This window comes from Bactrocera oleae, chromosome X, assembly GCF_042242935.1.
Source record: "Bactrocera oleae isolate idBacOlea1 chromosome X, idBacOlea1, whole genome shotgun sequence".
NCBI lineage: Eukaryota > Metazoa > Arthropoda > Insecta > Diptera > Tephritidae > Bactrocera > Bactrocera oleae.
The window spans coordinates 24,216,331-24,237,732 of record NC_091541.1 but is presented as its reverse complement, the minus strand read 5'-3'; the positions used below and the strand labels follow the sequence as shown (position 1 = coordinate 24,237,732).

At 33.7% G+C, this 21,402-nt stretch overlaps 1 protein-coding gene across 7 annotated transcripts in view; it reads right to left on the bottom strand.

The window, feature by feature from the left end:
- The window catches only part of Asator (tau-tubulin kinase asator), a 551,150-nt gene that overhangs the window by 421,273 nt on the left and 108,475 nt on the right, over positions 1–21,402 (bottom strand). For all 7 annotated transcript variants that reach the window (XM_070112342.1, XM_070112345.1, XM_070112344.1 and 4 more), the window contains 6 exons: positions 21,047–21,347; positions 20,625–20,990; positions 11,766–12,155; positions 11,314–11,517; positions 11,190–11,258; positions 10,656–11,117 (listed from right to left, as the gene is read on the bottom strand). In XM_070112342.1, the coding sequence (XP_069968443.1) occupies positions 10,656–11,117; positions 11,190–11,258; positions 11,314–11,517; positions 11,766–12,155; positions 20,625–20,990; positions 21,047–21,100 (1,545 nt within the window). In that variant the 5' untranslated portion in view covers positions 21,101–21,347. The remainder of the gene's footprint in view (positions 1–10,655; positions 11,118–11,189; positions 11,259–11,313; positions 11,518–11,765; positions 12,156–20,624; positions 20,991–21,046; positions 21,348–21,402) is intronic.

Genomic DNA, 21,402 nt, shown 5'->3' with positions numbered 1-21,402 from the left:
ATAAGTGCTCACGTGACGGTCTGTTTCCACTATTTCCATGATTTTATCGCAATTTTCGGCGACAGGCCTACCGACGCGTGGTGCATCTTTGACATCGAAATTACCGGAACGGAACCTAGCAAATCACTTTTGTGCTACACGTTCGTTTACAGTATCGGGCCCATAAACTAAATTAATGTTTTCAGCCGCTTTGGCTGCTTTTTCGCTTTGATCAAAGAAAAATTGTAAAATATAGCGAATTTTCTCTTTGTTGGTGTCCATCTTTGACGAGCGCTCACAACGAACTGAGTATATCAATCGAAAAACTGTCAGAGATAAACTTTTAGCGCGAATAAACACGTTTTCAGCGCCGTATAGTATGACATGATGCGACACGTAACACTAGTACTATGGACAATAACGCCATCTCTTAGATAAAAACCGAACGAACTTTTTACTTGACCTAATATAATCAATTTTTAAGTGCGAGGAAATGTAAGACTTAATGTCCTCCACCGAGGTATCCTTGGCAAGTCGAGAAATAAATATAGATTTTTTAGGTGGAATAACCACCAAATACGGCTACAACGAAATTTTGTACATCAGCTGTTTGATATGTCGCTTTACTCTTCAAAATGTTCAAGAAGCTGGCTTCAAAACTATATTTGAGGACTAGAAATTTTCACTGTCATGCAGTCGCTTTGTGTTCAAAGCATTATTGTGGAATTAGTGACCGACGTGCCGTCTTTCCGAACTTACCGTCCGGATGAAACGAAATTTCTCAGAAGTCATGCCCGTGGTGACAACATAGAAATCAGTTGTTCTGTTTTCAATCAGTTTTTTCTATCGGTGGTTGCCTTTGGTAATTTAACAATGTTTTCCTCAGTATGATTTCTAAGTTTAGGCAAAAGTACAAAGGCCTCAGGTGACCAGAATGAGCTATCTAAGATCTATTTGAATGTTTCAAGAGATACGTCTATTTTAAACGATTTACGGATATTGATATCATCAATTTTTAAACGCGATTAAATGTAAGACTTACGGTGGCATTTTCAATTAAAGCTTTTGTCAACCCCTGAAGATATTTCCCCGGCAAATTGCGAGAGGATAAAATGTTCGATTACGCCCGAACTTATGCCTCCCTTGCTTGTTGAAGGAGAAGAGACATTTATAAGGACAATTTGAGGAGACGTACCCTTCAGTACAGAAGAACTAAGTATTACTTTATCGGAAGGACGTTTACGCTTAGCGGCAGGCTTGGAGGATTCGTGAGAATCATTCAGGCACTTAAAAGATTTGACCAACTTTTCGTAGTGCCTAAATTTTTCGGTGAGGGTTTCAAGATCTAGACCGATTTTATAAAAGCCATTTCGTGTCTGCTTATAAACTTTATATAGATCAATTTCAATCGATATACAATTTAAAAAGGACTAACGCAATCTCTTACAGTCAAGAATAGAATCCAAGGTTCTACCTTTTAGTCCGGCATATTTCAAATGGGCAAGCCCATTACAAAGCCAGCATGAAACATAGCGATCTGGCTCGCCTTTAATTTACAGTTACAATTGGGGAAGTTACACGACATAGTAAACAACAAAGAAGAATAAATAGAAAAAATAAATAAAACAATATCTAATAGATATATAATAAATTATTGTATTAATATAATATAATATTAATAATAATAAATACAACTAAAAACTAACGCAAAATAATAACAATTTTAATCAAAGTTCAAAACGAAGACAGTTTAAAAAAAGCAATATAGCTAGCAGTTTTAGATGCACTGGAACAAATAAAAAACTGCACCCAACACCGTTGTGTAGAGAAGTAGATGAGATAAATATAGAAAGAAAATAAGAGAAACAAAAGCATAAAATAAAACAAAATGAAACAAAATATGACTCGGAACCAAAATACGGATATTTAAGCTTTAAGTTAATGTACAAAACTTGCGAACACTTGTATTTAGCTTGAATAAAGATCAATTAAAATTGAAGTTTCGCAAAATAAAATGCAAAACATTACAGAATGAAGTGTTGCCACCTACGTGAGATAATGTACAAATTGATTTCCAATTATATATTAAATTTGTATACCACATCTTATTATTTCGATTATCCCTGTAATATGTACAATACAAGTATGACCTTCTTTCTCTCTCTTTCTTTTTCTCACTCTCACTCTCAATGATTTTTTGATATTTGGAATTAAAAATGTATTTTTAATTTTTCAGTCTAATATTTCGGATTAGAAATTTTAAATCACCATGTTAAATTCCGACATCTCCACAATTTACTACGACATCAGAAGTCCATAATATGATGCAGTATCGTAACTGAATGAATAACTTGTTTAACATAATAAGTTTTAGCGATAAACATCAACTCAAACATTTCCTTAACTTATAGTTTTTTGTTCACTTTATGGCGTAGACTTACATCGATAGGTGTAAAGAAAATTAAAAATCGGTTCCTAAGAAATCTTGATGAAACTATACCGAATACTAATGCAATTACAAACTTGTCAGATATATTGTAGAAAGTAGAGTAATTTATGCCTGATGACGTAATCTTGAGCATTTGTGTAGTAATTCAATCCCAAAAAATCAATTTTGGCAATGGCAATGTATGGTGTTTTAATATTAAATGGATTGTCTATCACAAACAATTTATATACCGGGTACATTACCACATAAACATGATTATTATGCAATGAATTAATAAGTCATAATGGCCGACATTTGAAGCCTGAATTTCGTATACATACTCGAAGAGATCCTGAAATACGCTTAAATTTTCATTATATCACCGGTCATAATGTTCTCATATATAGTTCTTAAACTAAAATTACCAACATCTTTTGACTATTCTTTCAGATCTAGTATATAAAAATATTGTGTCTTTGTTACCGAACTTCACCGAAACAACTTAAATAATTTTTCTACTCTTGCAATATGTTGTGACAGAGTACAAGAGTTTGGTTCACCTAACGGTTGCATTCTATAAATAAACAACATAGATATAGACTTTAGCCCCGTAAGAATTTTGGTATTGTAGATTGGTGCAATGGGAAAGAGCCATACCTAACCCGCAAATTTAGATACAAAACTTTGATTTGGTACGACGAATCGCATTAAGGAGAGGCACCTTTGAAAATTTAAAAAGTGGGCTTGGGCCCGCCCTCTAATAGGTTTAATATATATATTATATTATATATGTTTCCCAATACATTCAAGTTAAATCCCTCAAATTTGCACAAGACAAAACCTTACTGCAGTGTGAAATCGGATGGTATAACGATTTTGTTAAACACTACTAAAAGTACCTTAAATCAATAACAATAACATAAGAGGCATTGAATTTTACATCCTGGATGATACAAGAGACCTTCATAGGAGCCAATATCGAAATTGGACCATAGGCATGACACCGCCCGCATTTAGGTGAAATCACACATCTTCGGACCTACTCTACCTATCATATTTCAATCAAATTCGATAGATAACAATGTCCTGACATTACTATGTTAAGTACATTTTGAAATCATATAACAGAATTTTAACTTCCATCTGATTCTTACCCTCCCAATATACAAATAGTGGATTTAAGGTATGCCACCTCAAGTCAAAAATTGGATCAAAACTTTTTAAGCCCCCAGAAACCGAAACTAGGCTCCCATGAAATTCGGAGAGAGTTATTTCCTAATAAGAGTATGTCTGTATGTCAAAAATGAATCGGTCAATGCTTCCTTTAGCCTCCATATACCTAATAGAAATATTTTCGAGATTCCGGTTGACTTTATACCACATGTGTCGGTCAATATGTGAGTTATCTCAACAAAATTTGGTAAACGTGTATTTCTAATAACGGTATATTTTTGTACCCAAAATAGATAAAATCGGGTAAAAACTTGCACTAAGGTAAAAACTTGCACATAACTAATATCAGGATTTTCAAACATCTGGTTAACTTAACTCCATATATATTGGTGATGTTATGAAAGGTACTTTAAGAGAGCATCTTTCTATATTAATATGTAATAGTCAAAAAAAGATAAAGTCGGGTTAATACAAATACAATACAAACATATATAAAATATCTTAATAATATTATATAAAAATGAAATGCTGTTCGTTAGTCTCGCTAAAATTCGAGCACGGCTGAACTAGTTTGGCTAATTTTAGTCTTGGAATGTTCGTAGAAGTCCAGGGACGATTTCAACAGTGGGAAAAATTGCGAGGAAAATACTAAAAACGATAATTTTATTTTCTCATGCAATCCCGAAAACGGCTGGACCATTATATATAGCTGATTTTGGGTTTGAAATGTTTATCGTAGTCCAGGAAAAATTAAAAATTAAGAAGTTTTTGAATTGGCAACATAAATCAAAAAAAAAAAAAAGAATATTTTGAAGGTTGTCGATGCTGTTCATACATTTTAGCATTATAATGAAATATTATTAGGTCAAGTAAAAAGTTCGTTCGGTTTTTTATTGATTTTTCAAAAGATGATAACTTTGTGTAGATTTGTCCGATTTAAGTCAAATATGCGCCGTTTTGTTCGTAAACTGAAGGGCCGAATTGAGCGTTTGGTCATAGGGGAGCAGCTCGCAGTAGATGATTCCTTGCCCATCCCACCAAACACACAGCAAAACCTTCCTGGCCAATCAGGTCTTGGCCACCATCTGGGCCGCTTCCCCGAGCTTCGACCACGACCGTTTGCGCTCGATGTTGTCATAAGTGACCCATTTTTCATCGCCAGTCACAATCCGCTTCAGAAACGGGTCGATTTTGTTGCGATTCAGCAGCGATTCGCAGGTGGAAATTCGGTCCATCATGTTTTTTTGCGTTAGTTCGTGTGGCACCCAAACATTGAGCTTCTTTTTGAATCCAAGGTTATGCAAATGGTTCCAAACGGTTTTTTGGCTTATAGTTAGTTCCTCAGCAATTAAATAAGTGCTCACGTGACGGTCTGTTTCCCCTATTTCCATGATTTTATCGCAATTTTCGACGACAGGCCTACCGACGCATGGTGCATCTTTGACATCGAAATTACCGGAACGGAAACTAGCAAATCCCTTTTGTACTACATGTTCTTTTACAGTATAGGGCCCATAAACTAAATTACTTTTTCAGCCGCTTTGGCTGCTTTTTCGACTTGATCGAAGAAAACTTGTAAAATATAGCGAATGTTCTACTATGGTACTATGGACAATAACGCCATATCTTAGATAAAAACCGAACGAACTTTTTACTTGACCTAATATATTTTGATGATGGTAATTGATTGGAATTTTGATTCAATTATATAAGGTTTAGTCGATAGCCCAAAAACAACATTTTGTCAAACGTGTTTTAATTTATATTCTTAAAATCAGCTGGTTTGTTTTATTTTTATGATTAAAAAATATATTTTTCAAAAATTTCAGCCAATAAAAATGTATTTTTTAGAGCGATAATTGAATATGAATAGAATGTTAATCACACAACGTCATTAAAAGTGTTTTTGACATTATGGATTATTTTCGTAAGAGGAAACACGCTCTGAAGCAACACAGCCTGTATATAATTGAACCATAATGAGAATGTAAAGAAAAATTTATTTTATACCTTTTTTATTGAATAAAAAATCTTCCGATGTTAGCTGGTTGACGAATGTTTGTATTTTAGTCATTTGTTGAACGCCATACGAAAACTTATAAAGTAAGCTGTTATTCTGTAACCATTATAACGTTATTGAATAACTGAGAACAGTTATTGGACATCTGTGTCCGACTTACTGTGAGGCGTGTCAACTACTATAGTTGCTGAAGAACGATTCGCTTTAAGATATTACGCCCAAAGATTCCGTTCTATCTTCATCGCCGCACCAAATTCAAACATTGTTTGCAAATGTAATATCGACATGTTTCTCCTCGAACCCGAAAGATTTGTAGAGGAAATATAGGGGCGACATGTCTGGGCATGTGTTATTGAACACAATTCGTTGTCGAAGTTTTATTTATAATGCAATGTCTCATTATGATCGAAAATATGTGTTTATAAGGGGCAAATAAGGGCCTGAACAACTGTATGATTCTTATTTATTGAGCAAAACAGTTCGTTAAAATGTTTCGCAATTTAATTTATGCATTCAATAGTGTAGCGTAGCGGATAGCGTACGTAACGAAATGCACATTCTGCCTAAAAATTACCACTAAACATGCGAATAAACGATTCACCAATTTGCCACATCCCCAACAGCGCAATCGCGAAGATTCTACAGATATGCAAATTGATAGTTTGGGGCGAATACACAATGGCCCACAAGAGGTCGCTGGAAGCATTGGACAGGACTTTAAAAAATTAACGTGGTAACCAAAACTTTTTTGATGGAGCCATGATTCTAGTTTCAGGTGATTTTCGCTACATTCTTCCAGTTGTGCCTCGATCAACTTTTGCTGACGATCTAAATGCATAATCTTATTTGTGGCGGCACGTAAAGAAACTCCAATTAACAGCTAATATGCGAGTGTTTTTGCAACAGGATGAAGATACGATTGCGTTTTCGAAACAGTTGCCAGATATTGGAAATGGTAAAATCGCAGTTCACATCCCGACCGGAATAATACCATTTCCCTCAGATTTCTGTCATTTTACAGACTCGAAAGAGGAGGTTATTCAGCGTATTTTTCCGGACATGAAACAATAATATAATGAGTGAACGAACAATATTGGAGGCAAAAAACGAGCGATGTCGATGATCTCAATGCGACAATTTAGAATTTCTTTCCAAGAGAGTTGTTTACTTACAAATCAATTGACACAACTACAATCCAGGATGACGTAGTCAACTATCCCACAGAATTTGTAAATTCATTAGATCTGTTTGGACTACACCATATAATTTGCAATTTAAAGTAGGATCAGTTGTCATCATTCTGCGTAATATAAATCAACCTCGAATTTGCAATGGAACGAAATTGGCTGTGAAGAAGCTAATGAATAACGTCATTGAAGCCAAGATCACTAAGGGGAAATACAAAAGAGATGATGTCTTGATCCCGAATATACCGATGCTTTCAACGGATTTTACATTTGATTTTAAGCGGTCACAATTTCCAGTGTGTCTGACTTTTGTAATGACCAGTCGTTGCAAGTTTGCGGAATCAGCTTGGAGTTTCCCTATTTTCGCATGGTTGCGTTGTTGTTGTTGTTGTAACGATTATCTAATCCCCGTTTGGGTGATAAATTCTAGATTCGTTGTCATCGAGGTCATCTAACGGAAGGCCCAGGAAACGAGCTGTTTCGACGGGGTCGGACCATAGGGAGAGGGGTGTTAGATGAGTGGGGTTTGTTGGGCATGCAAAGAGGTGGTTAGTGTCATGCGGAGACTCATTGCATGTTCGGTGTCGGCAATCCATCATCAAAATATATGTATATATGTAACATATCATCAATTCATAACTTTTTAATTTACTCATTTGATACAAACTTAAATATAAGATTAATAAAATACAAAATTTAACATTTTATGTTGATTTGCACTAAATACAGATCTACAAAAATGTGTATCAATCATTTTCAAATTTAACGGCTATAACATTTTCGTCTTTAAGCATCAGAATATTTCCACTGTATTGAAAAATTTGCTATAATATAATTTAATGTATACCTTAGCCACAAAAACACGTGGCCTGGTCGTCTAGTATTGGATATGCTATAGTTCAATGCCTACAATGCATGAATTTAGCCTACGAATTACCTCTACTCCCATATACTACACACAATGTTTTTATCATAATCATATTTTATTCTAACAAATTTTATGCCGATTACGTTGGCAGTGTGTGACTCATATGTTTATAAAATTGCTTACAAATATGATTTCGAGAATACCTGAGCAATGTCAAATAATAAGGTGATCAGTCCATCATTTTCTCTGCCGCAAATATCCTATATATTAAAATGAAACGATATTATTATTCGTTATTTACTCGCAGAACGTCCGAACCAGACACGGAAAGACGTGAACATTTGTAACTGGGGCTTTTTTGCAAAAGCACCGTAAATTTTTCAATTACGCTCGATGAAAGTTAAACAAAACATTACAACTAAAGCCATTTTAGTAAAATTTAGCACACTGTGTCCAGTTTCATAAAATATAAGATAGTTTCTATCCTAATTATGTTAAACGTCAAAACATATCATAATGTCACAAATTATGAAATTATTTCATAACAAAAGCATATGTTCATGAATCCAAAAATAACAATAATATTAATAAAATAAAAATTATAACCGAACATTTTATACTCTCGCAAAGTCAAATGGTATACTCGTTTTAGATTTCTTTGTGGATCTTGCCGCCTTGTTCTATGTTGACCGATATTTTCGGTAAAAAACCAACTATAGGCACTGGGGTCCACATATTCAGTACCTAGGGGCTTGAACAGTTTTGGTTCAATTTAGATAATTTTTGGTCACAAGGTGGCATACGTCAAACGTATTTATTACGCCGATATAATCATTTCTGCTTGATTTGCATAGTGGAAAGTGAAAGAATCAGGTGGAATTTAAAATGGTGTTATATGGGAAATAGGCGTAGTTGTAATCCGATTCCGCCAATTTTCGCACTATAACATCGAAATATGAGAAGAATCTTATGTATCGAATTTGGTTGAAATCGGTTAAGCTGAACCCAAGGTATGGGTTTTCACCTAAAAGTGGGCGGTATCTTGACAACCCCGCCCACTCCCCATATAACGGTACTGTTAAAAACTACTAAAAGCGCGATAAATCAAGCACTAAACAAGCCAGAGACATTAAATTTTATATCTGAGTTGGTATAAGATGATTTTATAGGAACCACGTTCAAAATTAGATAGTGGGCGTGGCACCGCAAACTTTTAGGTAAAACCCCATATCTTGAGATCTGCTTAACCGATTTCAACCAAATTCAATACATAAGATTCTTCTCATATTTCGATGTTATAGTGCGAAAATTGGCGGAATCGGATTACAACTACGCCTATTTCCTATATAACACCATTTTAAATTCCACCTGATTCTTTCACTTTCCACTATGCAAATCGAGCAACAATGATTGTATCGGGATTAAACTTTGCGTAAATAATGCGTTTAAAGTATGCCACCTTCAGAACAAAAAATTTCTAAATCGAACTAAAATTGTTCAAGCCCCTAGATACTGGATATGTGAACCCCAGTGTCTATAGTTGACTTTTTACCGAAAACATCAGTCAATGTGTAAGATATATAATTTAAATTCATATAATAAAATAAAATGGGTGAAATCGGAGCAGTACTTTCTTTAATACAAAATTTTGCCAACACCTGAAGTAATTTCCCGGGCTTTGATCCTTTCAAGTTGCGAGAGTATAAAATGTTCAGTTACACCCGAACTTAGAACTTCCTTACTTGTTTTTTTTATTTTTCACCAAAAATTATTCATATTTTAAAATAACGTTTCCCGGAAGAAATGTAACAACTCAACATGGAGAAAAAAAATGAATCATTAGTACTCAGGAACATTGATAAAATTTGGTGAATATGTGAAAATACTTTCTATCCTTTTGTACACTGTATACCCTATATGTGTCGGTCATTGTCGAAGTGGTGTAACTCCATAATATAAAAATTGTATTTCTTTTTCGTAGTGGGCTAACAATTTATCGTACAGAGTGGCGCACGATTTGTGCTACAAAAACAAATCGTAATAACTTTTTTTTTAATCAATGCATTAGATTTATATGAATTATTATTTTATATAATCAATTATTTAATTATTAATTATTATTTAAAAATTATCACGATTGTTTCTTGAACACGAGCTCGATCTCGATGGTACGGTCTTCTTGCGATACTTCCATATTCGGCAAACATGTTTACCAACATCAAATGGTGCATCTATTTGGAGAAGTGCCGCCAAAGTCCCGTCTGAATTCCCTTTGGACGGAAATGAGGGGGCGCAAAGCATGGTACCGCTGCACTATCCAAACCCTTTTTTCGGTATCCCGAGCGTTCATTTTTAAAAAACTTAAATAATAACCTGATAAATAGAAAAACGTTAATCGATTACTCACACCAAAAAAAATGATTACGGTGTTTTTTTGTAGCACTATTCGTGCGCCCCCCTGTATCCTTCGTCGCTAATAGTTTAATCGAGGAACATACTGGTACCATTACCGCTATAAGAGTGAAGTAAGTCCAGAGTTGCTTCAGTTTTAATTACAAGGAGGTAGTTCACTATTTCAATGAACGACGCATATATCGGACAGTATACAATAATAATAAAATTAGGTGAGAGTCCTTAATTTATTACCACATGATTGAGTGGAAATTACTTTAACTTCCCATGTCCTCCATAAGGTCGATTTTACTTTCCTTTGATTCTTGCAACTTTTCTCAGTTTTGTATTGATATTTTATTGCCCTCACACAGTTTTGTTTTGTAGAAATTTTGACAGCATACAATCTGAGCCCTTCATTACTTACCTTAAACTTCTTTGTAAATAAAATATAAAAATCTGCATATCATAATATAAATAACATACAGCAATAACTCAAACAAAAATCTGTGTGAACTACAATACCAACGCAATATCAGGCGATAGGTGCAACCACATTGCACATGTTATTACTAAAAATATTTTTAGAATATGATGAACTTAACGCACCTGTATAGGAGATGAATAATTTTTTCGTAGAGTTTGCGCGGAAGGTGAATTTGATCTAGCTTGGACGTGAGAATGTCCCTGAATAAACTGCTGCTTTTGATGTTGTTTGTGAATGATCAATGGAGGTGTGGAGCCTGTAACTGAACCAGCACAATCTGAGCGATTGGAGCCCGTAACTGTAGATGGTTTTATTACACCTGTGGAATTAGACGCATTTGGTGGTGCTGATGGCAAAAATAAAGCTGTTTGAGGTGCATTCAAGTGTGGTTGAGATGGTAACTTTGGTTGTGTTTTCTGGTCATGAGTTTGATCAACAGTTTTAACGCAATGGACATTTGCGGAACCTGTTACAGTTGCTGATTGCCCTGGATTTGCCTTCTGGATGGTGTTCTGATTGCAGGAGCTCATATTCAACAAAAGACCGTCTATTTGTGGTAAGGGTGCGTTGCAATTTTTATCAACCTAATATAAAATCCAAGCTTTAGACAGATAGTCTTAAAAAAACAATAGCAGAAAATTTTGAATTTTAAATACCTTTTCCTTTCCATTTATCGGATCTGTTGAAGCAAGTAATGCTGTGTCGACATCATTACGGTGTCGTGGCTAAAATTTATTGAAAATATTGCATATATGCTTTAGCACAAAACAAAATTCTTACATATTCAGTCCCGCTAACATTTGATGCAGCAACTGTCATCTGCGTAGTATTTCCATGTGCATAATCGTTTTTACCCAGTATTTGAACAGTATTTGTTGTTTGACTAGTAGTTGCATTAACAGTATCTATCTTTTCCCAATCATAAGGATCAGAATCTTTTACTCCTCGACGTTTCATACAACGCTCGAATAACCCGATCAACATCTGTTAAACGAAAAATAATTATTTAAAATTACCAAACTCACAAATTTAGACCTTGGCATAAGTATATAATAATTTTTTTTAGAGTAGATTCTCAAAACTCCATCGTATATTTCGTATTAAATTATCATAATTTCATATAATTTTGCAAGTTTTTAAATTACTTAATAGAGTAAATTGATACAAATGTATTAACAATACATTTCTTTCTAAATAAAAATTAAGAAAGCTTGATTATTGTAAATACTTACTGCATAATCGGGGCGATCGGCGTAAGCAAGCGATTGTATATGTTCCAAAAATTGTTTTAAATCAGAAGGCAAGTGTTTTAGTAAAATACGGTGATCATACTTCTCTTTCGTAAAGCCTACTTGCTCCTTATCTTTAATTTTACGCCACGGTAATTGGCCGTTCACGAACTCAACTAACATGTAAAATAAGGACCACAAATCATCATGACGTCCCATTTCACGATTTCGATGCGCATTTATAGATGCATATCGTACAGTGCCCCGGAATCCAGCCGCGGCACGGGGACAACGGACTTCTCCTGTTCCTGTGGTATACTGACGAGCAAGCCCAAAATCCAACATATATACCCGACGACAATTGTAAGGTAAACGTCCAATAGAAAAGTTGCTCTGAAAATACCGTTACTAATTTATATGCAGAAATTTAACTAATTCATATCTTAAACGAATAAAATAAAAAAATTCGATCCCAACCAAACTTTATATATCCTGGTAAATTGAATATTTACAGTGAGAAAGGGCCTCTCCTTAGTACAAAATTATATAGTAATAGAACAATATTTCAACAACTTTTCTTAAAACATCACATTAACATTGCATGTTAAACAAAAACCAAACAGCATTGACAATGAAAAATTTGCACACTGTTCAATGAGGGAATTTGGAGAATGGCGCCAAGGTTTCCACTTTCTTTTCTTTTGGAAATTAAACATGAAATATAAATAATTTGTTGACCTAGATATATTAAGGGAAGCAGTGTTGGAAATTCCAATCAAAAATCACGTGTTTCTAGAAACAACATTTGCAGAAAGTTTGTTATGATTTCACAATTTCTACCTAACCTGTATACTTGAAATTTAGTGCGAACCTCTCTGTCTCTGTCACTATTGTACCAACTATCATTTTTTTGTTAAAACATGAATAAAATTATCTTGTTAAAAAAATTAATAATGAAAATCGGTTTCGTTACCTATTTATAGCAAAAGCTCCTTAAATGCGTATCTCCAGACTAGAAAATCGCCTCAAGTTCTTTTACTTAGTATCGAAATGATCTCCCTAATGAAACTCTGGGTATGCATGTAGTATTATTTAAAAGCTAGGATAAGGCGTCGCAACAAATGAAATATTGTTAGTTGCATAGATAATTTATATATACATACTACATTGTGCAGCACACAGAGTTCTAATTAGAGTGTTGCCGTGTTAAGAGAAATTGAGACATAAGCAAGAAGTTGTAAGCTCGAATAATGAGCAATAAGTGTTAAGTTGTGGGAATAAGAAATAAAGATAAGTGTATAGCCATTAAATTTAACAATCCAGTGATCGAACTCAAGAGTGAGTTACAAGGTAGACGATTTATCGAGAAATATGTTACAATATATTTTAACTTCACATCTAGTGTTCACGAGTCTTTTCAATTACCTATTACCACCGCAAATGAAAAAAAGACACTTGGGAGTTTTAAAATATTAAAGTGTATTATTTTGAAAATTTAATATTAAGATATTATATAATATCTTTAATTACCAGAAAGTAATTCACAAAATTGTAAATGTTGTACCGCTATGGAAAAATAAAATGGAACCGAAGACACATTCAGAATAATGCACATTGCAAAAGAATATGTATTATGAAGTCTTCGAAGGCAATAAGTCCGGCAAGTTATTAAAATGCCAACTATAAATACACATGTATATCCTAAATACCGATTAATAACAACGCGATTCTTCCCAATTAGATATACCTACTCTCCCCCTTAGTATTTACTTAAAAATATAAGGTTTCAACAAACATGTAGAAGAATAATATTTTTTCTGGCGAAAATGTATAGTTTTGACGAACCTAGCTGCTGAAAAAAGCATTTGCGATTAGGGTCTCACAGTAACGACTAACATTTGTTGCAAAGCATATGGTATATATACTTGTAGTCTTTTCCTAAGAAAGAGTTTCTTTTAAATAAGTTTAAATTAAATACAATGAAACAAACAAAAAAATTACACCTTTTTTTACACTGTTTTTGCATACTGCGAGCAATATCCTAGAAAATGTTACATAGTTAATTGAGAAACAACAGCGTTCTCAAACAAAGCGATATTAAATTCTTCAATTAAAAAAATACAAGTTGAATTCTTTGTACTTTGTAAAGAGGTTGTTATTTCAAATTGTAAACAAAAAAAAACGTTAACTTCGGTTGCATCTACTTTAAACGAGCGGGCTAGAGAGAATGCATTACGCGTCTTCATATTTGCTCTTCGAAGACCGCCATGTGATATCTTACTCTCCGCTAGACCTAAGGATTTTCTATCAGACCTGGCAGTTGCACAAGAGCCTCAAACTAGTCATAAGCGTTATGAGTTCGCTTTTGCATTGTGTATCGCAAATAAGCCTCATCGATCAAGACTATTTTTGCGCCAATACCAATCGACAGGACCCAAAAACCAGAATTTAAATATACAAACCCCAATGGAAATCGATAATGGTTCAAGTTTGTATAGGCAACGTTATAATTTTTATACTCTCGCAACCTGTTGCTACAGAGTATGATAGTTTTGTTCACCTAACGGTTGTTTGTATCACCTAAAACTAAACGAGTTAGATATAGGGTTATATATATATAAATGATCAGGATGAAGACGCGAGTGGAAATCCGGGTGACTGTCTGTCCGTCCGTCCGTCCGTCCGTGCAAGCTCTAACTTGAGTAAAAATTGAGATATCTTTATGAAACTTGGTAGACATGTTTCTTGGTACCGTGAGACGGTTGGTATTGCAGATAGGCGTAATCGGACCACTGCCACGCCCACAAAACGCCATTAATCAAAAACAAATAACTTACCATAACTAAGCTCCGCAATAAGATACAAGACTGTTATTTGGTACACAGGATCACATTAGGGAGGGGCATCTGCAGTTAAAACTTTTTTTAAAAAGTGGGCGTGGTCCCGCCTCTAATAGGTTTAATGTGCATATCTCCTAAACCGCTAATGCTACAATAACAAAATTCACTAGAAGCAAATGTTTCTATTTACGCTGTGAAAATAGTTGAAATCGGGTGGCAACTCCGCCCACTCCCCATATAACGGTACTGTTAAAAACTACTAAAAGCGCGATAAATCAAGCACTAAACACGCCAGAGACATTAAATCTTATCTCTGAGATGGTATAAATTGGCTTTATAGGAACCGCGTTCAAAATTAGTCAGTGGGCGTGGCACAGCCCACTTTTAGGTGAAAACCCATATCTTGAGATCTGCTCAACCGATTTCAACCAAATTCGGTGCATATCGTTCTATTCATGTTTCTATGTAATAGTGCGAAAATGGGCGAAATCGGACTACAATCACGCTTACTTCCCATGTAACACCATTTTCAATGCCATCTGATTCTTTCACTTTCCACTATGCAAATCAGGTAACAATGACTATATCGGGGTAAAACTTTGCGTGAATAATGCAATTAAAGTATGCCACCCTGCGGCCAAAAATTGTCTAAATCGAACCAAAACTGTTCAAACCCCTAAGTACTAAATATGTGGACCCCAGTGCCTATAGTTGACCTTCTACCGAAAATATCAGTCAATCCACAAAGAAATCTCAAACGAGTATACCATTTGACTTTGCGAGAGTATAAAATGTTCGGTTACATCCGAACTTAGCCCTTCCTTACTTGTTTAAATGCCGTTTTTCCACAGCAGCATTTTACCCTAAATAAACCTTAGAATCACAAAATCCAAATTATACTCCGCCATTGCCATTCAAACGTAGTAATAATCGATTATTATCTGACTGGTTGCCGTTGTATAACATACAGAAGGTTAATTTTATGCCAGAAGTACAATTATCTTCGAATGATTATAAATGAATTTGATGTCATAATATCAGATTGTGAGGTAGAAATCAATTATTTAAACTAAAATCGCTAATGCTGTTCATAACAATTAAGGGAAAAATGTTCAGGACCTTCACATTCTAATTGGTAAAGATAAAATATCATTAAAAAAATACCAAATTAACATTTTAGAAAATACGTTTACGTTTAACTTGTTATTAAACCTAAGCACGTTTGACAGTATAATAGGGTACGACTTTTTAAAACAAATTGATGCGAAAATTGACACTGTGGGAGGCTATTTATTTAATCGAAAGGGTAAAGATAAATTACGTTTTATTTCAATTGACCTTGTAAACCTAATTAGATAGAAGAAGATTCAGAGGCAGTTAAATTTTTTAAAAATGGTAATGCCTTGGCTGATCCAGATAGAGCTTTGCCATACATACTAGATTTCAGGCCCGTATCCGTAATCCAATTTAGATATAAAGCTTCACGTTGTATCTAACCTAGGAAGTTTAAAATTGTTTACATCCTTAGACTAAAATCAAGCTTCCACCATACCTTAACGTGCGGGTGAGTCAAAAACAGTATATTTCAAAGAACTATCGACGATGTACTCCGCAAAGTTATAGGGAAATTTTGTCATGTTTATGTCGACATCATTATCATTTATTCCCAAATAAAGAAACTCATTTGAAGCACATCGAGCACATATTGCAAAGCTCGGAAATGCTGGAACACCAGTGTCAGTTAAAATTTTTCAAAACTGATGTACAAATTTTAGGGTTCTTTATTTCCGAAAAAGGCATAAGAACTTGTGTAGATAAGGTCCATGATATCATGACCCCCATAAACTATGCGTTCATTCCATGGTCTGTCCCTCTATTCTTGACGTTTTGTGAAATATTATCCCCTAATAGTCAAACTTCTAACTCGTTTTCTTCTCGATGAAAACGGAAAAGTACAAAAACTTCGAAACTGAAAAAAATCAATCTTGACGAAGAAGCACAATGCGCCTTTGAAAAGATCAAGCACATATTGGCATCTGAACAGGTTTAACTACAATATCCTGATTATAATCAACCGTTTGAACTCACAACCGATGCCCCGTCGAAGACATTGGACCCAGTTTTGTCACAAAGGGTCACCCATTACTTCCCATAGTGTGAGCATTGCAAACACTTTGTCATTATAAATTCGGAATACACGATATCAAAATTTTTACATTACATAATATTATTAGAATTTAAACAGTAAAGATGACGCAAGCTAAGGAACGTATTACTTATTACATTATATCACCAAAATATCCTAAACAAACAATCATCAAAACAACCTTATCTCTGAATAAACAGAATGTAGCAAAACAAAATACATCAAAACAACCTTATCTTAGAACAAACGAATGTATCTAAACAAACAAACAATATGCTATATATAAACAAACTATAAAGTAGTATTAAGTAAACATACTAGTTGGTATAATTAGCAGTAAGATCTATGTAACAAGTTGGTCTTAAGAATATCAATAAAGAGTATACATTTCAATGCAGCTCAAAAGTATATTTTTTAAGACGCATATCGTGTAAACGATTTTAACTCGGGCGTTCTTTGAGGATTTTTTTTATTATAAGCCCGGAAGCGAAAATAGAGTCTGCTACTTTAAGACAGTCAGGATTTCCGTAAATCAGTTTAAAATTAAACTATTGCTGTCTAGATCAGGCTCAGCAAATAAAGTACAAAGATTGTTTTTTAATAATTGATTATGCACACAATCGCGAACACTTTCGGCGAGTGACGTAAATGAACGTGAATTACTTGCGATAGTGTGTGCATTATTAATACGCAAACCAGGATATCAGAATTTTAACTGCTCACCAGCCGCTAATATTTGCGATATCCATTCCACATTACTCGAAATTATTAGAATACAAACAGCAAAATAAAAAGATGGCGTACGCATATTAAAAAAATTTTCACCTAAGTTTTATAATAAGCCCGCAAGCGAAAATAAACTAGCAGATGCACTTTCAAGACAGTTCTCTTACAATTTAAATGAGGCCGCATCTGTAGAAACGATGCACAGTGAGGTATCATAAAGTAAAGTAATTAAACCGGTCAGGAATACAATAAATCAGTTTAAAAATCAGCTATTGCTATCTAGATCAGGCTCATGCAGTAAAATTACAAAGATTATTTTTCAATAAATGATTAGGCACACAATCACAGTTCAAGATCTCATTCAGTGTTTAAAGTTCGCTACTAACTCTAATGTCACCACCGGAATATATTGTAATCTTCCCACATTGTGTGAAATACAAAATTCAATATTATTAGCTTTTTCTAGCGTTAGTTAATGCACACTGAACTCCTCGTCATAGCTTTAATCGATAAGAATGACAATGGAAACAATAGCAACAGAGCACAATCGGGCCCATCGAGAGTTAAATGAAAACTTTCCGCAAATTTCTCGCGAATACCATTTTTCAAACAGGAAAAATTCACTTAAAATAATGATTAAAAACCGCAAGATATGTTTAGAAAATAAGTACCAACGTAAACCATCTGAACCTTATATGATATATTTATAAGTTCCAAACATTTAATTCCTAACCTGTGTAGACAAATTAACTAAATTTGCTATCGTAAAGACTATTGCATCCAGATCTCTGGTCGCTATTAGAAATGCACTTTTAGAAACTTTGCATTCAAAAACACTAAAACTATCGTTTCCGATAGTGAAAAAGCTCAGAGATAATTTTCCATTAAACAGTTTTTCATAGCAACTCAGCAGCAACTTGATTATATTATTGAATTGGTATTACAACCAACGCGTAAATATAATATATGAACGTACAATTGTAGTATCCATTCCATGATTAAGCCAATTGATGCGTTTCATGAAAGCTCAAGAGAAAGTTTAGAAATTCGTAGGAAAATGTTAGTTGCAGCTCAAGAAAAGACTCTACAAATGTGTAATATAAATAAAATGTTGAGAACTAAAAAGGTTTCTTTAGGCGCAGCAAAAAACTTAGCAACAAATTAAATATATTGGTACTACAGTTCTAATTAATGGGAAAAAGATACGCAAGAGTAATCTTCGATAAAACTTATATAAAAATCATAGCGAAGATAATAAAAACAAGTTGATTAACGAAACGTAAAAACTTTTCACATGTTTTGAATGATCATATTTTCTTTAACATTCTAAGAAGAAGAATTATAAATTTACGTCAAATACCTATTGTGTAGCTATATAAGATTTACTGAAATTAATATAATTTAATCTAGTGCATCTGAAAATTGAATGTTAGCAACATCGCCAAAATTCGTCAATCAACAAGAGCATTCTAACTATCCAACATAAATTCATTAATGTTTAACAACAACTGCTTGTTAGCAGTTGAAATGTTTTGATTCTCTAATCAACCCCACTGGACAGGATTGAAAACCGTAATACCAAAAACAGTTGAAGTTTGACATTTTCTTTTTTTGACAGATTGAGTTGAAAACCATAATACATAATTTGGTCGAAAACCACAAAAAATAATTTGTATACATTTTATTGCGTCTGCTATGCTTCCTTTTGGGTGTTAAAATCTTCCGGGCAAACGTACTCTGTTCAGAGTATAAAAATATGTATTTCTTAAAAGTTGCTTTTGATATCAAAGAATTACACAGACTGCGGTTCTAGGGATGAAAATGCTTTTCTTACTACATACGTTTTCATCAGCAATTTACGCAAACTATTGTAATACAGTATCCCCCGGATAATTGCACTTCAAAGATTGCACAATTTTTGGTTCAATTAACCGGGGAATCAATTATGGTAACCGATATTCATTTAATTGAACAATTCGTTCAACTACAGGAAACCCGCTTAATTGGATACCCTAATCAATTATTAAAAAAAAATCATATGTGCACTTTGAGTATTTATTAAAAACTAAATGATATTTAAATAATATTTTTAACTTTAAACAGGATAAATGTAAGGAACGAAAACAAGACAGTGCATTTGTATATTTAGAGATCATTGTTATAAAAAATAAAATAAACTTAAGGTACAAAAATAAAATTCTCACATATTTAGAGAACGTTGTTTACATTTTTAAAATGTTAGTTTATGAAGTCTGTACGTTTTTTTTGTAAATTTTTCAATCAAGGTAAAATAACATGCGATTCTATATTCCCAAATTCACACAAAAACTTGTTATCTGAATAAAAATATGTTTAGAGTAAGTTTTCTCTTATGTATTTTTAAACTTCGAGAACTAACGAAGGCTTTGGAAGTCTGTACTTTTTTTTTGTAAATTGTTCAATCAAGGTAAAATAACATGCGATTCTATATTCCCTAATTCACACAAAAACTTGGTATCTGAATAAAAATATGTTTGAAGTTAGTTTTCTTTTATGTATTTTAAAACTTCGAGAACTGATTTGGAGGATGCCTTGATTGAACAATTTACAAAAAAAAAAAGTACAGACTTCATAAACTAACATTTTAAATCTTTGTTTTGCTCCTCAACATCAGCATTATCCAATAAATCTTTACCAATAAACATATATTTTAAATTGCTTTGCAGAGAGAACAACCGCTGTTTATAACAAATGCTGCGGAATATGTATGTATGTGCGGCAATATTAGATGCTTTTTTTAACGAAAGTTTGTTGAACAATTGACCGGAAGAAATTAAAGGTATATTTTTTTTGAATAACACATATTTTTAGCCAGTTATGCGGAAAAATCAATTAACCGGGTTCGATTAAGCGGGAAAATTAGCACGTATTTTGTACGCAATATATTTTCAACCGATCAAGTGGTTTAAATAAGCGGGAAAATAATTTAACCGAGGATCAATTAAGCGGGGAATACTATAATATGAATAAACTTATATGTATATATTATGACAGACTACGTTTCGATCTGATATACACAATCTCGGATTCAACAATTAGATATACGAGATATTCTTCAAGAGTAATATATTTTGATCGAATAAATTTAAAAAAAAAAATAAGTGTACTTACAGGTTTAATATCACGGTGTAAAAATCCTACTGAATGTATGGATTCAATAGCTTTTAATATCTGCAGTCCAAGTCGTAAGGTTGTACTCAATGAAAATGCTCCACGAGGTTGCGCTCGTCGTAGTTCAGCAAGATTTTTTCCTTGTAGTTGCATAACAACATAATTAAAACGGTCATTTCGTCCACAACCTATAAAGCGGCAAACATGCTCTTTGCCTTGCAACTTCTTTAGAACGGCTACTTCCATTTTTAGAACTTGTTTTGGCTGACGTGCTGATTCTACTTTTAGCGCAACTTGTTCACGAGTTATCAAGTCTTGCCCTTCATAAATTTCTCCAAACCCCCCACCACCTATTTTTCGCACAACCTATGACAAAGGATCTTGAAATAAAAAAAAAATTATGTATTAATAAGATGACATACTTTCCATCGTTCTTTGACCACATGACCTGGTTGCAAAAGGTCTTCCGAAGTCATTTTAATATCTATTGCTTCAACAGGAAATTAAATGATAATATTGTTGGTTTTACTTTTATGAGCTATCCTTAATTTTCGCATCACATATATATTAAAGAAGCTGGAAGTTCTATTGTAATCTTAAAATATGAATTTTTCTGGCACAGCTGCTGTAGTCCGTCGTAATCGGTAGTACCACAAGCTGTTATGGCTTGGTTACGTAAGTGTCTGCTTTGATGCCTTTCTGGTTGCAATATAGTAACTTCATCTAAAATAAGAAAAAAACCGATGCTATAAAATTGTCTCTTTATATTCTCGCAACG